Genomic DNA, 16,736 nt, shown 5'->3' with positions numbered 1-16,736 from the left:
TTACAGATCTCCCGCGGGTCCTTACAAACTCTTAAAGTGAGTTGTATCAAAATTAAGGCCATAAAAGGTTTTAAATACGTTAAATGGTATAAGAAATGTCTTAATTATAATTTCAAGAGGTCTTACAGTTGGGGACGGAAAGACAAGTGTCGCGATACGGCAGGATTAAACTTCAAAAGGCAATGATGTCATTGAATAAATAATGAGCGCTGCACGTTTCAAGTCAGAATGCGGCGCGGATGTCTTTATGTGAATGTATCTGAAGGGAACCGACTGTCCTCAGAAACGTGTCGTTGGTATTTTAATTTCATTTTACCTATAATTCCTGATAAAGCAGTGTTTATGAGCGCGGAGCTGCTTTGTGTACAGCTTTTCCAGGGAAACCGCAATATTTCAGCGCTCCTAAAGCGCCACCTCGTGGCAGAGAATGAATCTGCATTTCCAAATAGCCTTTCTTACTGTTTATGGTCATATCAATGCAAATATCAACTCATGTTTTTACGCAGCAAACACATAGAGTTGTAAATGAGAAAGAAGTTGATGTGCCTTCTAAAAATCTAAACAATTAAGACAGTAATATGTATACGTTTTAAATTAACATAATTTATATGCTTGATTGATCCCTTTTCATAAAAACGGTCTATAGCCTGAAACGCTGTTGTATAAGATTTTTGTTTTTGTGAAAACCTGTATCTGAACTGTAAATCATGTAATTTTATGGCTCAAAACTGTATGTTACCATAGACATTGTCCAACCCCGCTCATTCTGTGTTCATTTTACTTGTGCAGCTCTTAAAATGGGTCATAAATTGCCTTAAATATATTTTTAAAAATTCTGCAGATACCCTGTAAATAGTGAAATAAAATTCCTCCCTTCATATTTGTTGATATTTGTGTATTGAAAATATTTTTGATTGACATTTAAACTCCTATCTGATTTTCCATATTTAAAAAAAAAATAAAATAAAATAAAATGGTATTTTTTTTAATTCGGGCTAGTTAAATTAATTTTCGGGCTACCAAAATCTGAAGAGTACCTGCCCGAAGGGCTACCAGGGATTTTGAAATTTTGCGAGCCCTGGGGCCTTTACAGTGGTAAAATGTGGCAGACCCACCCATCCACTCCTATTTTATAATTGTTGCTTTTCTGAAATGAGACAGCCATGGTGATGTATGCAGCCAACAAATGCGACCTCTGGAGTTGCGCAGCCTTTGAAATAAAAAAACTTCATATTTTCACAATAACTTGCGGAAACAATATTTAATACTTGCTTTATTGTTGAACGTACTGCTAAAGTTACAAAGGAGTTTTGATTTTCAAAAAGCGAAATATCGGTTAAATTTTTCACTGTAGCTTCATGCTTAAAAATGTCCTGAAGTATGTTTTCCTTAATAGTTCATTGTTGCGTATATATAATGTTGTCATAGGCCAGAGTTCATATATTGCAAAGAACACTTGGAGATGTAGTTAACTTTAAAGATGCTGTCCATCATGTATTAATCGTTTTATGTTTTATGTTCACTATAATTTATCTTTTAGATGATTCTTGAGATGTGTCGAGGTGAGCTCCCAGCAGACCTTCATACTGTCAAATCACACATTCACCAAATTCAGTCCACTGATTTATTGAAGGTATGTCAAGTCTGGATGTTTTTTTAATCTATTGCACATCTATTTGTTTTCATATATTAAATCCAAATAAAAGATAAAAAATGTTGTGTAAAATAACTTGTGTTTGTTTGTTTGCTGGTATTTGTTATACATGTATTTTTTTAATTGTTTTTGCCATGAAAATAGCCTAAGATTCTGACATGGCATTAAATAAAAAATATACTACTTCTACTCCAAATAAAATATAATTTTAATAAAACTCAGATGAAGCACTCAAAATGTATATTTGCACTGTGCACCTGCATTTACTTTCGCAAGATGATTCTGATTAATATTATAATTGTCTGATTATAGTCTATTATGATTAAATATTGTCATTTTTTGTTAAGCACCACAAATGATAGAACTGATTTCCTGATTAAATATTAAATGATAAATCAAGGTGTCTGTGGACCCTTAAAAAAGTCCTAATGTTAAAATAGGGTGTTAAATAAAATTGCCATTGAAATGTCTTAAATCCATGTTTCAGAGGTCTTAAAAATGCAACTGAACTAACTCAGCAGTAAAGATTTAGATTTTATTTTTGCTTGTTTTTTGTGTGTTTGGCACATCATCATATGGTGTTTTGCTATACAACTGCAATTTCCATGCTGGTTTCAAATCGTACCAAGATGGCACCAAAAAAATGACAGCTTTGTTGTGAGATTTTGATGCTACATTGCGTTGCTTGTTTTGCTACAAATGCTCTTGTTTTTCCTACTGGAAGTTTCAACACTTTTGGAAATTGGTTCTTCTGTTGCTCATCACAAACCAAACTTTGAGTTCCTCTACACCAGTGCTTTGTTTACAAACATAGCATCGGAGCCCTTATCTAGATTGTCCAGCAGCAAATTCAGAAATGCAAAAGGAGAGCCAACCCCATCATGTCAGTACCCCTGGCCCTAGACTGGGACATGTTCCGGAAGTGTTTCAGTTATTTTCTCAGTAAATCTATCAGAGCAACCAAGCGTCAGCACATAGGCAAAGTGGAGTCAAATCCACCAACACTAGAAGCTTGTAGCAGGAAATCGTCAATATAATGGACTGTGATCTTTTCCGTGAACACTGCTGTAACTCCTCTAGACAAGCTCAAGACCACTTTTGCTCATTTTGAGAGCAAAGCTGCCCTCAACAGTGCTCAGAACAATGCCACCCTCATGGAGAAAGCTTTTGCAGGCAAAAGTTAGTTCATTCTCTGTCTTCCTAGCTGATGAAACCTGAAACGGGTCAAAAATGCATTCCCGGCTCCATCCTCAGAGCATTTGAGACCCAGTTGGCTTGTGTTTTCAGACATATTCAACCCCTCTCTTTCCTTGTCTGCAGTCATGCTTCAAAACGTTCACTCTTGTGCCTGCACCGAGGCTAAAATGTGACCCTGCACCACAAAACCAGTCATAAGGGTCCATTTCTTTAAATTGTTTTGAAATGAGCTTTCCATTGATCTATGGTTGGTTAGGAGATACAACTATTTGAAAATCTGGAATCCGAGGGTGCAAAAAAATGCAGTTCTCCTCTGACCAGACGAAACCCGCAGTTCAAAAGTTTATATTTCTATTTTAATTTTGTTATTAAAATTTCTAACAATAGTAGTATTATGTAGTTAGGTATTTTATTATATTTTAGTTTAGTTATTTTTTTTTTTAGTTTTATTGTTGTCCAAATGAAGTTCTTAGCAATGTATTTACTAATCAAAACTTAAGGTTTTTTTTTTTTTTAACAAATTTACAGTACGGACTGATGTCCTGTGACTGACAAATTTCCTTTCTCAGGTGATAAGAATGATAAATTGATTAAGAATTTCCTCAGCACTGGAGCTCACATGAAAGCACAGGAAAAACCTCTCTTTCAATATCTGCAAGACAAAGGACCTAGCTGCGAACTTTACGTGACTGAACAGAGAGCAAATTCCTATAAACAAAACACAATTGACGAGGGTCAGGAGCTTCAAGTTCCTCATTGGGGATCTCACATGGTAAAAAAAAAAAACTGACCACCAGCATCTCTTCTTCTTGCTATCATTCTACACATACTGTGAAGAGAATCCTGACTGGCCACATCACTATCTGGTAATGGCAGTGGAACTGCTCTCAACCGGAAAGCACTGCAGAGGGTATTACGAAAAGTGTTTTTATTATTTTTTTTTTTTCTCCCACTTAAGGTTCAGTTATGAGTACATCAGGGGTCTGTACTTTGAAGCCGGTTTAGCTGGCTAGCCAGTTAAGTTTCAGTTTAGTTTGCACCAATCCTGGGTTTTAGGTACAATGAAAGTGGCTTGGCTTTTAGCTGCGTTTATTGCCATTAGTAACTTACACTCCACAGCTAGCCTGCTCCAGGGCAGGTTATGTTCTGGGTTAGAGATCTCAAACTGAAATTGGACCAATCAGATGTGAGCAAATTGACACGTCTGACACAAAAAAATGTCACTCCACCAGTTTCTCTTCCTACAAATAAAAGGTCACTATGAAGTACCTTAAAAAAAATTACAACAAAATTGTCTGGCTTTAATGATAATTACAATTTACAATGATTTATATAATTATAATATGATTTATATTATTATTAATCCATTATACACAAGCACTTTTAGTTTAACAGTTATTATAAAGCATATATTTTAAATGAATATTACTATATACAGATCATATGTAATATAAATAAGTGGTAGAATCAATAGATAACACTTTAAAAATGGCTACATGTGACCTTACATGTTCGAGTCTCTGTCACTATATATTATCAACTATATAAACTAACTTCACAAGTTTCACTTGTGACTGCACTGATAGAGCAAGATAATTTCCTTTATTTTTCCTCTTTCATGGACAAGTACTTCAGTGGAAATGCGTTTAAATTCCTCATTCTTTAAATCTCTTAACCTTAAACAAAAGAGTTTTGAATCTCGCTGGCTCTGTCGCGAGAAGTGAATCACACTTGCTGTGTTGTGATTGGCGGTTTGCCACTGATGTCACACATTCATGTGCACGCGCTCCACAAACTCAGGATCAAAGCCTGAGTTGACCAAAAAAGCTGATGGTCAGCATCATGGTACCAATAAAGCCAGATTGGAGTGGTTTGGTTTTGTCAACTCAAAACTAATCCTATAACTCTGAATTGTTCATCTACCATCATGGTACAGGCCCCAGATGACCCTTTCCCTTTCTTAGTTTAGGGCACCAGTCAAGATCTTTTAGCCTGGCAGTATGAGAACACTCCCAACAGGGGCCTGTTCAATCAGTTTTGGAATTAATGTAAACTGAAGGGAGTTGGTCAACAATTTATCTGAAAGATTGGTGAGATATTGTTAACTTATAGAGCTTCTTACCATACTACACAAGGAAGAAATAAGTGAAGTTATTAACAAAGGATAAACAAGAGATATTAACAACTACTAAATGAACACCATGAATGACAAAGGAATAAAATGCGTATGGCAGGGTTACTTTATCTTGTGGGAAGATAAATGGTTGCTTCTCTGAAACTAATAAAGAGAAGAACATTAGTATGCATCCAACAAATAAATGAAAGGTAATGTCTGGAATATGTATCTAAGCTTTTCCTACAGCATTTACTAGTAGATGCTCTTGTAAGTTTTCTTGAGTTTACGTTTTTGGTTTTTTTTTACGTATGTGTGCATTTAAATCCATTAAAATGTGTTTATAAAACTTTATATAAAACATAAACATAACTTTATTTATGTTGGCATTAATGTTATTTATGTGATTTTCCTGTCCACAGGTGAGTGACACAGACATGGAGAGTTTACAAGACAGCGTACTTCAACTTGTCCTGAGCTTACTAGAGGACTCTATGAAAAGAGAATACTTCTTTCAGGTCAGTGTCTTTAAGATCCATTAACAAAATAGAGATGTATTGCAGATAAGTTGCGGAATAAAATAAATATGAAGTCTTCCAGAAGAAAAAACACACATATGTAGACGTGTATGTGATGTATGTGTGCTATCAAGATCTATCAGAGATGTTGTTATATTTATAGTGAAAGGAAATGCATTGAATTGTGACTCAACTTAAGGCTCTTTCTCACCAAACACAATGTTAGCTAATGTGTGCACAGTAAAATTTGGTTATCCAGGGTCAGAAGCAGTACTAAATAAAGTGAGATTAAATCCATAAAGTATTGTTTTATTGATTATTGTATGTTATTCAATTCAAGTTTTAAAACTTTTTTTTCAGGAGCTGTGTGTAGTAACTAACATGTAACTGCAAAAAAGAGATAATACGGAGATAAAATGGGAATTAAACCCATGACCTTGGCATTGCTAGAATATGATACATGTAACTTTGGTTTGTCTATGGGTGAATGTTCGTTCCCAGTATGAATAGGATTTTTTTGAGGGTTCTCCTGCACTTTAAAGTGAAGTCTGCAGTCTTTATGTCAGAGACTTGAAAACGTGTGCCAAAGACATTTGATGTTTTTGATGTCCAGCCTGGACCAGAAATGCTATAATTGATTTGAGAGTGGCTGTGGAAGTTGCAAAAAAAAAAAAATGAATGGCTTTTTTTTTTTTTTTTAAGATAGGTTTGTATGAAAACTCAGTTTTTGTATTTCAGGAAGTATTTCCAGTCGAGTACGGTCCTGACTTTGACAAAGCACTGCAAGTCCTTGTTGGATTTTTTCTCTCCAGATTGGAGCAACTTCTGCCTGTACCAAACTTCAAACAGGTCTAATGATACATGCTTAGCAAATACTTTAGCCATATCTGAATGATTCAAGCCAGCTGCTAGTTATTAAGCATTTTTGTTTATAAAGCATAAATAATTGTGTTTCTGATTATTTTTATGATTATTCATTTTCTTTAATTCCAGCTCTCATTGTTGCTCAACTGTCACCCTGGCGAGCTAGATGCATGTGTGGACTCAGTTTGTAAATCACACAACTTGCTATCCTTGCTGCAGATGGATGTTTGTGGGACTTTGGATAAAAATGGTAAAATTTAGTCCTTGAATGTCAATATCATTCCATGTGCTTAAGGTTCCTTTTATTGAACATTGCTTACTTGGTTAATCAGATATTTTACAGGATAGCTGGGCACAGACCTAAGACATATACTTCGCCCAGCGTGCAGGTTTGAGAATTTTATATACTGCTTCTTTAACATCGCTGGATACCCTTGCTTGGTAAAAAAGGAAAATGTTAAATTTATGCTAAGTCACACCAAAACTTATCTGGTTAGCCACGTAAGCCTTGGTTGAACAATAGGACCTACTTTTGTTAATGTTAAAAAAAAAAAAATACAGTTGCTGAGCACAATTGGTCAATGGCAAAAAAAAAAAAAAAAATTTTTTCATATTTTTATTTTGAAGTTCTTCCATCAATAGTGGAGGATCGAATAGTGTCGTCATTGTCATTGCCACCTGTTGGTGACTCAGTCATTATAAACCAGCACAACAATGATGGCACGTTACTGCCTATTGATTCTGAAAACCTGCCAAACCAACAACATGGTGTCGACAAGAAGACTGTGACAGGTGATCCAAACGTCCAGAATGTGGGATCCAGCTTCAGCAGTGAGTCCTCAGAATCCTCTAGAGACAGTGATGGAGAAAAAGAGACAAACTCTAATGTCAATGAATTGCAACGGTAAGTTACCATATTACTAGTTGGTAGGGGTTGGATGGTCAGCTAGTTGTACATCAACCAACTACGCAGTCACTAATATTGACTAGATTATTTATTTGTTTATTCTTATTTATTTTGTAATTTATTTAGCATACAGTGGGGGAAAAAATTATTTGATCCCCTGCTGATTTTGTACGTTTGCCCACTGACAAAGAAATGATCAGTCTATAATTTTAATGGTAGGTTTATTTGAACAGTGAGAGACAGAATAACAACAACAAAAATTTATAAATTGATTTGAATTTTAATGAGTGAAATAAGTATTTGATCCCCTATCAATCAGCGAGATTTCTGGCTCCCAGTTGTCTTTTATACAGGTAAGGAGCTGAGATTAGGAGCACTCTCTTAAAGGGAGTTCTCCTAATCTCAGTTTGTTACCTGTATAAAAGACACCTGTCCACAGAAGCAATCTATCAATCAGATTCCAAACTCTCCACCATGGCCAAGACCATAGAGCTGTCCAAGGATGTCAGGGACAAGATTGTAGACCTACACAAGGCTGGAATGGGCTACAAGACCATCGCCAAGAAGCTTGGTGAGAAGGTTACAACGGTTGGTGTGATTATTCGCAAATGGAAGAAACACAAAATAACTGTCAATCTCCCTCGGACTGGGGCTCCATGCAAGATCTCACCTCGTGGAGTTTCAATGATCATGAGAACGGTGAGGAATCAGCCCAGAACTGCACGGGAGGATCTTGTCAATGATCTCAAGGCAGCTGGGACCATAGTCACCAAGAAAACAACTGGTAACACACTACGCTGTGAAGGACTGAAATCCTGCAGCGCCCGCAAGGTCCCCCTGCTCAAGAAAGCACATGTACAGGGCCGTCTGAAGTTTGCCAATGAACATCTTAATGTTTCAAGGAGAACTGGGTGAAAGTGCTGTGGTCAGATGAGACCAAAATCGAGCTCTTTGGCATCAACTCAACTCAGGAAGTATATCCAGTCGGAGGAGGAATGCTGCCTATGACCCCAAGAACACCATCCCCACCGTCCCCATGGAAACATTATGCTTTGGAGGTGTTTTTATGTTAAGGGAACAGGACAACTGCACCGCATCAAAGGGACGATGGACGGGGCCACATACCATCAGGGCCAGGGCATTGAAGCCAACCAGGGCATTGAAAATGGGTCATGGATGGGTATTCCAGCATGACAGTGACCCAAAACACATGGCCAAGGCAACAAAAGAGTGGCTCAAGAAGAAACAATCCCAGACCTCAATCCCATAGAAAATCTGTGGAGGGAGCTGAAGGTTCGAGTTGCCAAACGTCAGCCTCGAAACCTTAATGGAGAAGACCTGACTTGGAGAAGATCTGCAAAGAGGAGAGGGACAAAATCCCTCCTGAGATGTGCGCAAACCTGTTGGCCAACTAAAAGAAACGTCTGACCTCTGTGATTGCCAACAAGGGTTTTGCCACCAAGTACTAAGTCATGTTTTGCGAAGGGGTCAAATACTTATTTCACTCATGAAAATGAAAATCAATTTATAACTTTTTTGAAATGTGTTTTTCTGGATTTTTTTTTTTGTTGTTATTCTGTCTCTCACTGTTCAAATAAACCTACCATTAAAATTATAGACTGATAATTTCTTTGTCAGTGGGCAAACATACAAAATCAGCATGGGATCAAAAAAAATTTCCCCCACTGTAAATGAATAGTCAAAAAATCATTTCTATCACCCTCATTTTTTTTTTAAGTTGTATAATTTATTTTTATTTTTTTTCTGTGGAACACAAAGCAAGATATTTGAAGACTGTTTCTGCAGTTTTTTTTTTACATACAATGAAAGTCATTGGGATCCCATTGGAGTCACTGGTCATTATCAAATGAAGTCATTTTGAGTGTTGATGCTTTTAAAGGGTTAGTTCACCCAAAAATGATAATTCTGTCATTGATTACTCGCCCTCATGTCGTTCCAAACCCGAAAGACCTTCATTTATCTTCGGAACACAAATTAAGGCATTTTTGATTAAATCTGAGTACTTTCTGACCCTGCATAGACAGCAACACAACTGAAATGTTCCCAGACCCAGAAACATAGTAAGACATGGGCAGTCATGGCCTAATGGATAGAGAGTCGGACTTGTAACCCGAAGGTCGCGGGTTCGCGTCTCTGATCCGGCAGGGATTGAAGATGGCGGGGAGTGAATGTACTCTCTCCACCCTCAATACCACGACTGAGGTGAGACCCTTGAGCAAGACCCCCCAACCCCCAACTGCTCACCGGGCACCGCAACATTGGCTGCCCACTGCTCCAGGTGTGTGTTCATGGTGTGTGTGCGTTCACTGCTGTGTGTGTGCACTTGGATGGGTTAAATGCAGAGCACAAATTCCGAGTATGGGTCACCATACTTGGCCACACATTACTTCACTTCACTTCACTTTGATAAAACAGTTAAAGTTGAGTAGTGGCTCAACTTCAGTTCTGCGAAGCTATGAGAATACTTTTTGTGTGCAAAGAAAACAAGCGCTTTCCCCAGAACGTGCTCCTGAACATTTCTCCTGAAAGTAAACAACGCTGATTACGTTGATTACGTTCTTAGTCCAGGTGATATGTTCACTTTTTCATAAAAGCATGAAACTTGGTACAATTGTACAAGTTAGGGCCCTGAACATTTTCAGAAATGGAGCCATCACAAAAACACCTTGTGGTTGCCGTGGCGACCATTTTACTTTCCGCCATAACCAAATTATGTATTTATGTATGTGTCATATTTCCTGAACCAAACATAACACAGAAAAGTTATCAATTATACAATATATAATCTCAAGTAAGTGTATTTTTCCTTGCATCTCAGGCAGAGTCAGGTAGGCGGTAGTATTTTTCCAATACAATCATGTTCTCTCTCAACTATGCTCTAACATCACATGCAGACGGCAACGCAATCTTGCTAAGCTGTGTCCTATCTGCACCCCTTCTGCTGCACCTCTGTCATTTTCTGTGGGTCTCTGGAATTTTCAGTCAGCTGTCAGCAGACTTCATTCCAGCCATTACTTCTCAGTCTACTCTTAGGGTGAATCCCATTTCTCTGTCTTACCCCTTCCCCTACCCCTTCGTCTTACCCCTAGCCCTTGTCCCTCGAAACCGAGTGGTAAGCGCTAGGGGTGAACACATACCCCTATGAAATGAGACACCACTTGGTTACGGTTACGTCATCATACACCGTCGCTAGCTGGCTGCTACGTCCCCAGAGCCGACAAGTGTTGACCACAAACTTTGGATCGTTTTACAAACTTGTTAAAACTGTAGACATGCATGGAGTCCATTCAAGGCTAGTCTGCGGGACTGTTGTGCAACTCAGCAATGTAACGTTAGTGTAGCAAACTAGCGATTTTTTTTTTTTTAAACATTTCAATTAAGAACATGGTTGCAAATATATATGTACAGGACTGTCTAGAGCACAAAACAAGACTGTCGTAATTTTTAAATAAATTATTTAAGCCGAAAATACTTGAATACTTGATGATCTGGCCGCCATTGTTGCCGGTTGCGCAGTGTGTTCTGGGTACCCCTTGGTTTCAAGTAAGCTTGCGAAAATGCTTGGTTTTAAGGGGTATCTACCACTTCCCCTTAGTCCTACCCCTCGATCAAAACGAGAATTGGGATAGCCCTTACTCTCACGTGAACGCGCAAAACTAAGGGGAAGGGCTAAGGGGAAGGGGTAAGACAGAGAAATGGGATTCACCCTTAGTATCTTGGGCTTGACTGAGACATGGATTCATCCAGAAGATTCCGCAACCACTGCTGTTCTCTCTAACAAACTTCCCTTTCTCTCACACCCCCCATCAGGTTGGAAGGGTACTGGTCTTCTCATTTCTAATAATTGGAAATACTCAACCCACTCTTCCCTTTAATTAAATTAAATAAAAATTCCCCAAAAAAGAGTTTTATGCTATTATGCTTCTGGTAAATTCTATATTGTAAAGATTTATAGCCTTTCTGGTCAACTGGGTACCTTTATAGAGGAGCTGTATGGGTTGTTGTCCTCATTCTCTGTGGATGGCAGTCCACTTGTAGTCTTTGGTGACTTCAAAATCCATCTGGAGAAGCCTTACACTGCAGACTTCCTCTTCATTCGATCTCAAATGGCTTACCACCACAAGCACTAACAAATCAGGCAACCAGCTTGACTTAATTGACACATGCGGTTGTACCACAGACAACATTTGGTAAAACCTCTAGACATCTCTGCTCATTACTTTATTACATTTAACCTACATATTACTACCTGTATGCCACCAATTCCTCTACGAGTTACTTTTAGGCAAAACCTACGCTTCCTTTCACCCTTCCATCTTTCCTCTATAGTGTCATCCTCTCTTCCCTCACCCACCAATTTCTCATCTCTGGATGTAAATACAGCACATTATGATCCACTTTAACTTCTTGTCAAGACAATATCTGTCAAGACAGGCCAGTGCATACTACCCCATCTAACCTAAAAAGTTGCCCCGTGTATCATCATCTTTACTGTATTTTTGCTGAGCAGTCTGTTGGGTGGCTCACCCACAGATGTACTAGATGTCACTAATACAAAAAATTAAGTAGGCTTGACCAAAATTTGTGTGGGGAGAAGAATTTATTGAAGATGGTAGTGTAGCGGTTCTTCAATAACGATGTTAGCATATCTTCCTTCAAACGATCTGAACCCTTATATGAATCCTATCTTCTCCCAAAGTTCTGTCTGTGGGATATAATTTTATATCTGAAGACAAAAGGGCTAGAAACAATGCTGTTAGGACCTTTCCGCTGGTGATCCTGCAATCTACAAGACGTTCCTGAGGAATGCTGTTCCTTTGTTATTCTCATGGAATGGACCATTTGGTTCACACCTTTATAGACACAGATGATTTCTTTCACAGAATGACCAACTGAACTTTAACCAATCAGATTTCAGCAGAGGCCATTCAACTGAGACTGCTTTGCTGTTGGTTGAAAACAACCCAGCATGTGTTCTGTCCTGGCTACCATCACCAGATCTGCACTCCACTGGTTTGAATCTTATCTCACAGGTAGGTCTTTCAGGGTTTCCTCGGGAGGAGAGGTATCCAAAGAACTTCAACTGGCTACAGGGTTTCCTCAGTGATCAGTTCTTGGACCCCTCCTCTTCACCATATACAGCATCATTCATTTCAACCAGACAATCCAATAGTAGCTGCATGGATCTCAGGCTGCCTGGTAAACATCTCGGCATGGATGAAGGAACATCACCTGCAGCTCAACCTGGCAAAGACTGAGCTTCTCGTTTTCTCTGCCACTCCGACTTTACAGCATGATTTCATCATCCTTCTAGGTTCATAAAAAATAATTATTTGGTGACCAGCTGACCTTCAAGGACCATATTGTAAAGACAGCTCGATCTTGCAGGTTTGCATTGCACAACATCAGGAGGACCAGGCCCTTTCAAACAGAGCATGCTGCACAACTTTTTTTTCCAGGCCCTTGGCACTTCTAGGCTAGACTATTGCAATGCTCTTCTTCTTCTGAGTAATTGATGCCTTGTGGTAACATCACAGAGAGGCATTTTCATTCACCTTTCCTGGCTTGTGAAATGATCATCACGTTATCTGACAGCAACACTAATTTAATCCCATACCCGACCCATTTGACAAAAACTGGGACCCGAACCAGAGGTAGATAGAACTCACTTATTAAAACTTTTATTAAAATTGTGAATAGATTAAATACAGAAAGCAAGCAAAGAGTGCTTCCTTTAATATAATCTCTACAGCTGTCAGTCAGTGCCCGCCACCCGTGCTTGTCACCGTCCGGCCAGCACTCGCACCACACCCTACACATAAATATTATTCCACCCGTTACATCAAATATTAGTGGTTCACCTGTGTGTACCTGCCCGCATGCAGGACTCTGGCTTCTGCCTTGTGGACAACATGATGGACAACTCTGGCCCCAGAGAGTGATTGTAAATCAAGTTTAGATTAAATATGTTTGAAATTTCATTCTTCATCTTCTGAGATTTCATTGTAATCCTTCTCATAAAGTCAACAATACTTACAAAACAATTAACTGTTCACCTCACTGCGTTGCCGTCTGCGTGTGATGTTAGAGAATAGTTAAGAGAGAACAAGATTGTATTGGAAACACACTAACGCCTACCTGACTCTGCCTGAGAGGTAAGAAAAAATACACGTACCTGTGATGATTTTTTTTTAAATATATCTCTGAAATACGATAGTATTCTGGAAAAAAATCTTTTCATTTATTATTGAATAAAATATTAGTTAATTATCAAGGTAAGAAAAAAAATAATTGCCATAATATGGACTTTTGTAAATGCTGTGATACTGTGAAGCTCAGATACTGTTATTTCCTTCTCATATTGATGATTTCACCATTAACTCTTCACCTGAACAGTTTATGTTGCTGTATATGGTATCATTGTAATCCTTGACCATCAAAAGATAGGGATAGACCTTTTCTGTGTTATCATGTTTGGTTCAGGAAATATGACTCAAAATACATAATTTGGTTATGGCGGAAAGTAAAATGGTCGCAGTGGCAACCACAAGGTGTTTTTGCGATGGCTCCATTTCTGAAAATGTATAGGGCCGCAAACTATACAAGTGTACCAAGTTTCATGATTTTATGAAAAAGTGAACATTATTTTCACATATCACCTGGGCTATCTGGGGAAAGCGCGCACATGTGTCGTGGTACTCTCCAAAATGGCAGAAGATGTTAACTTGGGGAGAAGAATTGTTGAATAAATTATTATTGTTTTCTTTGCACACAAAAAGTATTCTCGTAGCTTCATAAAATTGAAGTTGAGCCACTGATGTCACATGGACTGTTTTATTGATGTCCTTGGTACGTTTCTCGGTCTGGGAACTCTCCGATTTTATTAAAAAATATCTTGATTTGTGTTCCGAAGATGAATGAAGGTCTCACGGGGTTTGGAACGATATGAGGGTGAGTAATTAATGACAGAATTAAAATTTTTAGGTGAACTAACCCTTTAAAGGCAGCTTCTGAGAAGTTTCTGAGATTGTATCTTGAGCAAGAACTTTACAACATTCAACAATAAATTTCAAGGTTACTGTCAGACTGTTGTCAAAATATCTGAGTAATATCCCCCATGTTTACTCTGTTTGTAATCTTAAAGTCTCTTTTTTTGTGAGGGCTTTGGGCACTTCACTACAGAATTTGTTCCTAAATTAAGATATAAATAGTTTTGTTGTAAAAGATCCTGTTTATTCTTTTTGTAGGAGTAACTCAGAAGAGCCAAGTGTACCGCCATCCACCGATGATGCTCATAGAGGTACAGCCTCTCTCATTATATTCAAGATAGTCGAAATTCTCATTATATCTTTTCAGGATGTTTAAAGTAAATTGTCTCTGTTTGTCATGTTTTTCTCTAGGTGATTTAATTTTTCAGACAGCTGTGCCTCTCCAACGGCCCTCTCTCGACACCTTCCCAAACACACCTTCTAAAGGCTTCCACTATGCAGGCAGGACTGTACATAAATGTCAGCAGTGTACAAAATACTTCATCTATCGCTCTGATCTTGTCAAGCACCAGGAAATTCACACCCAGGCGGGGACCCATGAGTGTCCTCAGTGTGGGCAGGTTTTTGACGATTCAGCGCAGCTGGTGTCACACAGGAGCACCAACTGCAATTCCAGAGTTTTTAAGTGCATCAAATGCACAGCCCACTTTAGATCCCTCAGGACCCTATACAGGCACAACCGAGTGCACAAAGAGAAAACCACACATAAGTGCCCTGAATGTGGACGGCTGTTCACAAGTCTGTCACGATTAGTTGGTCACCGGCGAACTCACCGAACTCCCACTGTTAAAAGGAACTACACCTGTAAACAATGCAACGAGACTTTCGGGTCGTACCGAGCCAGTTTAATCCACCAGAAGATTCACAAAGTTAAAGACATCCGCCCATCTAAACCGGAACGGCAGCCAGGAAAGTGTCGTTTTTGTGACTTGACATTCAACGTTGACAGCGAATTAAGAAGCCATCTGAAGACCCATGCAGAGTTCAGGCCATATATATGCGACCAGTGTGGGAAGTGCTTTTCGGCGAACAGCAGCCTGCTTGCCCACCTCTCAAACCACACGGGTGAGAAACCTCTCCTTTGTTCGCAATGTGGAAAGCGATTTTACAGCAAAATCCAATTAAAATCCCACATGAGATGTCATTCTGGTGAGCGGCCGCATGTCTGTCCGTACTGTGAGAAGCAGTTTTCACTGTCTGGGAATTTGAAGATCCACATCAGAATTCACACCGGGGAGAAGCCGTATGTTTGCCATCAGTGCGGAAAGGGTTTTGTCTCCGCCGGATGCCTGCAGGTGCATCTGCGCTCTCACACAGGAGAGAAGCCGTATCAATGTAAAATCTGTGGCAAGAAATTTGTGGTTTCGAGTCACCTGACGGCACACATGTGCTTTCACACCGGAGAGCGTCCACACTGCTGCTTGCAGTGTGGGAAACGATTCATCCGACGTTATGACTTGAGCAAGCACATGTACACTCATATTGGGAAGAGGCCTTTCCCATGTCCTCTGTGCCCGAAGGCTTACACGTGTCGTACACACCTAAACAGGCACATGAAGAGCCACAGTGTTTGACTTGAATCATTTTGTCATCCTGAGTGCCTTGTGTGGAGTGAAATCAACCATGATCTTTAAAGCAATAGTTCACCCAAAAATAATTTTGTTTAAATTCTCAAAAATTACATTATTTACTCACCCTCATAACTTATGTCTAAACTCGTATGCTGTTTTTTCCCCCCTGTGGAACAGAAAGACATTTTAGAAGAATCTTTACGCAAGTGTTTTCCAATTGAAAGTTCATTTCAAGCTCTAAAAATGAAAAAAAAAAAAAAAAAAAGACAGGATCATATTAAGGAAATAGTCCATACAGCTTATGCACTATATTCCAAGTCTTGTGAAGTCATATTACTCATATGTGTGAGTAACAAATTGAAATTATTCATGCCCTTCTACTGAGCTGTTATCTGTGACTGGATCGAGTCGGTTAGTTGAGAACTGGATCAGTCTGATTTGTTAATCATACCATCTGGTTTATTAAGTTTTTATCAGCTTACTGAAGGGGAGAATTACCACTGAATAACAATTTAAATTTGCTCTGTTTCCCACAGAAAGCTGTTATACGACTTAAGAATACTTGTAGATATAAGAGCGAGTAAATAACTACAGCATTTTTGATTTGGGGTGAACTATCTCTTTTAATTCAAACATGTTTCAACTTTGTGTCCTGCCAAGCTTGATGTCCTTGAACTTGTGTGAGCTGCAGTTGTTTCATTACAACAAAGTCATTTGAAGAACAGCTGCAAAATTTTCTTGCATTACTGATGTGTAACACAGTTTCGTGTTGTGGATATTTTCTCTAGAATATAGGTTTGGAGCCCACTTTTTCTTTTAGGTTTAGGTTTTTCTAAGATGAT

At 38.7% G+C, this 16,736-nt stretch overlaps 1 protein-coding gene across 3 annotated transcripts in view; it reads left to right on the top strand.

Moving 5' to 3' along the window:
- The window catches only part of LOC131538563 (sugar phosphate exchanger 3-like), a 42,506-nt gene that overhangs the window by 5,024 nt on the left and 20,746 nt on the right, over nucleotides 1-16,736 (top strand). The window contains exons 3-9 of one of the 3 annotated variants that reach the window (XM_058772439.1): nucleotides 1,541-1,633; nucleotides 5,387-5,482; nucleotides 6,221-6,331; nucleotides 6,476-6,596; nucleotides 6,989-7,250; nucleotides 14,522-14,574; nucleotides 14,675-16,020. In XM_058772439.1, the coding sequence (XP_058628422.1) occupies nucleotides 1,541-1,633; nucleotides 5,387-5,482; nucleotides 6,221-6,331; nucleotides 6,476-6,596; nucleotides 6,989-7,250; nucleotides 14,522-14,574; nucleotides 14,675-15,897 (1,959 nt within the window). In that variant the 3' untranslated portion in view covers nucleotides 15,898-16,020. Of the gene's footprint in view, nucleotides 1-1,540; nucleotides 1,634-5,386; nucleotides 5,483-6,220; nucleotides 6,332-6,475; nucleotides 6,597-6,973; nucleotides 7,251-14,521; nucleotides 14,575-14,674; nucleotides 16,021-16,736 lie in introns of those variants that run through there. The other 2 variants (XM_058772438.1, XM_058772445.1) reach the window with 2 other exon arrangements.

The sequence above is a fragment of the Onychostoma macrolepis genome, chromosome 04 (genome assembly GCF_012432095.1).
Source record: "Onychostoma macrolepis isolate SWU-2019 chromosome 04, ASM1243209v1, whole genome shotgun sequence".
Lineage (NCBI taxonomy): Eukaryota > Metazoa > Chordata > Actinopteri > Cypriniformes > Cyprinidae > Onychostoma > Onychostoma macrolepis.
Note: the sequence above shows the minus strand (reverse complement) of the source record. Positions and strands in the feature narration are given on the sequence as shown.